We start from the raw sequence: 6475 nt of genomic DNA on the forward strand, positions 1-6475 counted from the left end.
CCTGTGTGCCATGCCTCAGAGCCTGGGAGGACCCCAAATGGGCACCCTAATTGGCATTAAGGTATCAGCCTGAGGAACAGAGTGTATCTCTCTCACAGGCTTTACCTCCAGGGTCTTGGCCCAGTGGAGTAACCCATGAAGATGTTAGGCTGATGGGACAGGTTTGTGGTCCTCAGCCATGTCACAGAGAAACTCAGGGACAGAACATGCCTCCATACCTCCCCAAATCCTGACCCCCTGGAGGAAATAGAAGGAGAGAGCCCAATTCAGGGCCCTTCCTCACACCCTCCCTCCCCCATCTCTCTGTCCCTGGCTGTGTCTTCAGCTTCCCAGACGGAAGGAACAGGGGCTGGGACAGTGGAATCAGAGAGTGGGGACGGAGGCCGGGCTGTCTCTATTGGGGCAGATGGGGCCCCTCTGTCCCCTCCCCAGCCCAGGTAACCTGAGCCTGGCATTTTGTCCGTCTTGGAACAGCTGACAGTGCTGTGGTCAGACAGCTGGTGGGGCTGGGCTGGCCTGGCTGGGGTGGGAGCATGGGCTGTTACATGAGACCCAGAGTCTACATCTCTCTACCCTGAGCTGGGGAGCTGTCGTCCCACCCGTCACTGCAGAGGGCTGTGGCACCATGCTCAGGGGCCAGGGACTCCTGCTCCTCCTGCTGCTGTTGGCTGTCTGCTTGGGTGTGGACACAGGGGATCAGGAGCCTGGGGAGGCCTGGAGGAGAGATCCAAGGCCTCAGGGGACAGAGGGTCTGGAGGGTTCCTGAAGCCTGCCCCCACACCCAGCGCCCTACTTCTCCACATCACACCCTCTTGTGGCCTCCCCCTCTCCCTGCCCCAAAGCCCGTGTAAACAGGCTCAGTGCTGTCTGTTGCAGGAGCTGAGGGCCGGAACCAGGAGGAACGTCTGCTCGGGGACCTGATGAACAACTACAACCCGCACCTGAGGCCCGCTGAGCGCGACTCGGACGTGGTCAATGTCAGCCTGAAGCTCACCCTCACCAACCTCATCTCGCTGGTGAGCCACAGGCCTGCAGGACAGTGGGAGAGACAGAGGGCCAGTGTATCCCGCCCCTGGGACCTGCTGGGGAGAGTCAGGGGCTGGCTCTAGCAGCCAGGAGGGGGAAGGACTCCACAGGGGAGTGGCCGGGGAGCTGGAAAACTCCCATGAGGGCTGCCCAAGAGGCTGGGGTCCTGTAGCACCCAACGGGGGGCCTATAGGGACTAACATCTGGAGAGCAAGTGATGGGGGTTCAGCCCTCTGTTCTGCACCCCTAGAATGAGCGAGAGGAGGCCCTCACCACCAATGTCTGGATAGAGATGGTAAGAGGCCACCCTGAAGTCCTTTTCTATCGGGGCCCCCAACCTCAGGTCCCAAGGCTCTTAGAGCTGCCTGCCTTTCCCCCGCCCCCTCCCCACCTCTTCTGACCCCCCTGGGCTAGGCTCCTATTCCTGGGGGTGGGGGTGGGGGGTGACTCGGCAGAGAGCAGGGCCTGGCAACCCCACTCCCCCTGCAGCAGTGGTGTGATTATCGCCTGCGCTGGGACCCACAAGACTACGAAGGCCTGTGGGTGCTAAGGGTGCCGTCCACCATGGTGTGGCGGCCGGATGTCGTTCTGGAGAACAAGTGAGGAGGGGTGCAGGCAGGGGTGAGGCGGGCACAAAAGGACACAAGGGCAGGGCCCCGTATGACAAGGGGGCTCTGGGGAAAGGGACGGGTGAACAGAAGGTGGAGAGCGGGGAACACTGGCCGGAGCAGCTGTTGCTGAGGGTAGGGCGGGGCCGGCAGACCTGATTCTCGGCCTGGCTCCATATCCTCTGGGCCGGGTCCTCTGGTGGGCTGCTGCCCTCCTCGGGCCTGGGGATGAGGGCGGCTTCCTCAGAAGCTGTCAGGAGTCACTGGGCATGGAGTGCTGCACTCGGGTGCCCCCGGGCCTTTGCAACAGCTGAAGAGATGGTAGTACCGTTGTGACCAGGCCCTGGTGGTGAGGGGACGGGGCAGAGGAAGCCTGCAGGCAGGTGCGATGGGGGGCCCTCCGGCGGGGAGGTAGTGGACCCTGTGACCATGAGGGGCTGGTGTCCCCAGGCCCCATCCACGCAGGGCAAGGGCTGACCTGGGGTGTGGGACTCGGGCGAGCCGGGACTGCTGGGGACGTGAGCCCCCAGCCTCGGGGCCTGGCCTGTGCGCAGCGTGGACGGCGTGTTCGAGGTGGCCCTCTACTGCAACGTGCTGGTATCTCCCGATGGCTGCGTCTACTGGCTGCCACCTGCCATCTTCCGCTCCGCCTGCCCGGTCTCTGTCACCTACTTCCCCTTCGACTGGCAGAACTGCTCCCTCGTCTTCCAGTGAGGCCATTTACTGGGGGGGGAGAGGGGAGGGAGCTGCCCTTAGAGGAGTCTGGCTGGGGGGGACATAAGGCTTCTCGCCAGGGGCCCGGCCCCGTCTCTTGGGGGGCCTCTGTGCCCATCTCAGGCCCAGACACCCGAAGAGGCCCACGTCCCTCCCTGCTAAGCCACAGTCCTCTCACTCATCCTCCTTCCCTGCCTCAGTTTCCCTGCCTGTGCCCCAAGGGAGGAATTAATGACCGGGGTGAGTGAGCAAGGAGGCACACACGAGTGTCACCCCACACCCCATGGAGAGGAGGAGCCTGTCTCAGTCTCCTCATCCAGAAATGGGGGAACAGAGGTCTGTGTGAGGGTTTTCCCATAATTTAGAGGAGCGGTCTTTTCACAAGGAGACCCTCCTTAACAAACAGACCAGACAGGGACAGACGGTGTTTTCTGTGTTCTAACCCTTGGCCCCTCCTGCCTCGGAGGCAGTGGAAGGGAGGAACGGAGTGTCCCCTGGGCTCTTAACATCTGGTGACGGTACTGAGCTGCGGCCTCCCGGCCCCTCCGCAAAAACTTCCCTGACCCCCAGGGAGCCCAAGTCCCCTTCCCGCCCCCCATCTCACGGCCAGGGTTCTATGGAGAATTCCCGGGAATTCCTGGCTGCACTTTTTAGAGGCAATGCTGCCCACAGTTGCCCTCAGATGATCGTCTGCGTGACCTCGGCGGTGGCTCTCCACACATTCAAGTGTATCCCCCGTCCTCCCCATCTCCCAGGTCCCAGACCTACAGCACCAATGAGATCAACCTGCAGCTCAGCCAGGAAGATGGTCAGACCATTGAGTGGATCTTCATCGACCCCGAGGCCTTCACAGGTAACCTCCTCCCAGGACCGCTGCCGGACCTGGCCTCCAGGGCAGGGCCAGATGAAGATCAGACCCCTTCCCATGTAACTCAAGATGAAAACTACAGTAAACCATAAAAAATATATCTTTAAAGGCCCAGCACAGTTCTCCTTTGCCCATGCTAATGTCTCCAGTTTGGGTGGGAGAGGGATCGGGTATCCAGTCTCCCTGGACGCTGCTCTTTGGGCCCATGCCGGCCACCCTGCAGCTAGGTCACAGGGGCTGCAGGGATCTGCCTGGCCTGCGCTCCCTGTGCCCACCCTGCCTGCTGCCCGCAGAGAATGGGGAGTGGGCCATCCGGCACCGGCCGGCCAAGATGCTGCTGGATGAGGCGGCCCCGGCCGAGGAGGCGGGCCACCAGAAGGTGGTCTTCTACCTGCTCATCCAGCGCAAGCCCCTCTTCTATGTCATCAACATCATCGCGCCCTGCGTCCTCATCTCCTCGGTCGCCATCCTCATCTACTTCCTTCCTGCCAAGGGTACCTGGAGCCCGTGCGAGGGGAGCCCTGGCCCCAGGTGGCCGCACAGGGACTAGCTGGGAGGGCACAGGGTTGGGGCGGCCCACACAACACCACCTGTCCCGGGCACCAGGGCCATTGGGCTCCTTGTGGGGTGGAGGAGGTGCTCCACGGCAGGGAAGTTGAGATCGGCTCTGAAGGCCTCTTGGTTATGGGTAGCGGGCGGCCAGAAGTGTACTGTCGCCATCAACGTGCTCCTGGCCCAGACTGTCTTCCTTTTCCTCGTGGCCAAGAAGGTGCCCGAGACCTCCCAGGCAGTGCCACTTATCAGCAAGTAAGGCTGGCCCTCACGCCTACCACCCACCTCCTCCCCCCCTTCTCCAGAACTCGGGGCACTACTTTCCTGCCACTCCCACCCCCACCCCCCTCAATACTAACCCCTCACCCTAAGGAATTGGGGGGAATCAGCTGCTAAGGGTGGGGTGCATCTGGAGATGAAGTGCCAAAGGGCCAGCCCCACCTCCTGCCTACCCAACCCCGGCAGGTACCTCACCTTCCTCCTGGCGGTGACCATCCTCATTGTCGTGAATGCCGTGGTCGTGCTCAACGTGTCTTTGCGGTCCCCCCACACACACTCCATGGCTCGCGGGGTCCGAAAGGCAAGGCCCCTCTCTGCTCACTCCAGCATCCTCCTCTCCAGTCCACTCACATGCGTTCTCCTCTCCACCCTCTTTCCCTTCCCTACTCACCTGCCACATTCAGCGATAAACCTACCCGGTGTGTATCTTGAAGCATGTGCCCGGTGGATTAATCTAATACTGAGTGCTTACTGTGTGGCAGGTGCATTCTGCATCCTAATGCATTCGATCATCATCAGACTCCTATGAGGTGGGTATTGGTCCCACCTCCATTTTGCAAGTGAGGAAGCTGAGGCGCAGAGAGATTCAGTAGCTTACCCAAGGTTGCCTGGCTAGGAAGCAGAAGCAAGGTTCTGCCCAGGCAGTCTCACTCCGGAGTCTGTACGATCTGCAGTCCACCTGCAGCAGTCAGCTGGGACCCTTGTTGCAAATGCAGATTCTCAGGCCCCCCCATAGGCATCCTGGGCCAGAGCAGCGGAGGTGGGGCCCAGGAACCTGTGAGCAAGTGCCCTGGTGATGCTGATGTGCACACAAGTTGGAGGACCCGGGCTCCGTGTCTAGCACAGAACAGCCGAGCTGTACTGGGGTCAAGCCACTGACCGTGGTTTGCTGCCTCTGGGCCCCCGGTGGTTTGAGCCCTCCATGCCAACCTCCACCCTTTGCTCTGAAGCCAGCCTGGATGCCCACATGCCCAGTCTGCTGGCTACTCAGAGAAGCCCACCAGAAAATCCTCTCTCCAGGTGTTCCTGCGGCTCTTGCCCCAGCTGCTGCGGATGCATGTCCGCCCACTGGCCCCAGTGGCTGTGCAAGACACTGGGCGCCAGCTACAGAATGGTTCCGCCTCGGGATGGTCGCTCACAGCCGGGGAGGACGTTGCTCTCTGCCTGCCTCGCAGTGAACTTCTCTTCCGGCAGTGGCAGCGCAATGGGCTGGTGAGGGCAGCACTGGAGAAGCTAGGTGAGGCTGTGTGGGGGGGTGGGGGGGATGACACTGGGGACACTCCTCCCAGGGACTCCAGACGGGGAGGGCTAGCTGTCCACCAAAGCACCAGGCCCAGCAGATGAGTGTGGGTAGGTTTCCGGGGTGGAGAGAGAGAAGCTAGGGCTGCTCAGGAGAAACTACCTTCTCAGACTGTTTCTTCTTCACTCTATTCCCAAACCTTATCCTGTCTCACCAGAGAAAGGCCCAGAGCCAGGGCAGAGTCAGGAGTTGTGTGGCAGCCTGAAGCAGGCCGCCCCGGCCATCCAGGCCTGTGTGGAAGCCTGCAACCTGATTGCCCTCGCCCGGCACCAGCAAAGTCACTTTGACAGTGTAAGGGGGATTGAGTACCCAGGGAGGGGCTTGGACCTGAGATGGGAACAAGATGAGTGGAGTGGCCATGGCAGGGTGATGGGATGGAAAAAGTGGAACTGGGACATCAGGGCCAGGGGACTATGGCAGAAGCCAGGCTAAGGCCTGGAAGTGGGTGAGAAGGGCCCACGGCCATGGAGAATAGAGGCCTGCTGGATGACCAAGGATGGCACCATGACCCAGGGCAGGCCTGGTGTCACTGCTGGTCATCCCACACCCTGCCTCCCACCCCCAGGGGAGTGAGGAGTGGTTCTTGGTGGGCCGAGTGCTGGACCGTGTCTGCTTCTTGGCCATGCTCTCGCTTTTTGTCTGTGGCACCGCTGGCATCTTCCTCATGGCCCACTACAACCAGGTGCCTGCTCTGCCATTCCCTGGAGACCCCCGCTCCTACCTGCCCTCACCTGACTGAGCCAACCAACTACCAATGGCTGCTAGACACGTGGAGTCTTATCATCTGTGTTCTTCAGTGGCTGAGGTCATGAGTGTGCTCTCTTGGGAAGTGCCCTTCAGGGCCATGTGAGCCAGCTGGCCCTGAGAAAAGCACGGGAAATAAAGAAACCGAGCTGGAGTCCTGGAGTGGTTGAGAATGGCTGTGGGCAGGGTGTGCCGTTGGGATCAGCAGCCACGTGGCACTGGTTAGCTAGTCCTGGCAATCCTCACGTCAGCAAAGCATTAGCAACTCCCATCATTTCTTTTTTTTTTTTAAGATTTTATTTATTCATTAGAGAGAGAGAGAGCGCTCAAGAGAGCAAGCAGAGGGAGAGGGAGAAGCAGACTCCCCACTGAGTAGGAAACCTG

At 60.8% G+C, this 6475-nt stretch overlaps 1 protein-coding gene across 1 annotated transcript; it reads left to right on the forward strand.

Moving 5' to 3' along the window:
* The first annotated feature begins 546 nt into the window (after window positions 1-546).
* On the forward strand, window positions 547-6232 carry CHRNG (cholinergic receptor nicotinic gamma subunit). The gene is made up of 12 exons (XM_045794215.2): window positions 547-680; window positions 877-1016; window positions 1277-1321; window positions 1516-1625; window positions 2189-2344; window positions 3104-3201; window positions 3510-3710; window positions 3909-4023; window positions 4234-4348; window positions 5068-5284; window positions 5505-5638; window positions 5913-6232. The coding sequence occupies exons 1-12, from the start codon at window positions 626-628 to the stop codon at window positions 6084-6086; spliced, it is 1560 nt and encodes a 519-aa protein (XP_045650171.1). The 5' UTR covers window positions 547-625; the 3' UTR covers window positions 6087-6232.
* Window positions 6233-6475: the final 243 nt, after the last annotated feature.

This window comes from Ursus americanus, chromosome 1 (genome assembly GCF_024610735.1).
Source record: "Ursus americanus isolate L20-20 chromosome 1, mUrsAme1.1.p, whole genome shotgun sequence".
Classification (NCBI taxonomy): Eukaryota; Metazoa; Chordata; class Mammalia; order Carnivora; family Ursidae; genus Ursus; species Ursus americanus.

Excerpts from the sequence above, each read along its gene's own strand:
- CHRNG (XM_045794215.2), top strand. The coding sequence starts at position 626 with ATGCTCAGGGGCCAGGGACTCCTGCTCCTCCTGCTGCTGTTGGCTGTC. Across the intron at positions 681-876 it reads GCTGTTGGCTGTCTGCTTGG|GAGCTGAGGGCCGGAACCAG; the intron begins GTGTGGACACAG and ends TGTCTGTTGCAG. Across the intron at positions 1,017-1,276 it reads TCACCAACCTCATCTCGCTG|AATGAGCGAGAGGAGGCCCT; the intron begins GTGAGCCACAGG and ends CTGCACCCCTAG.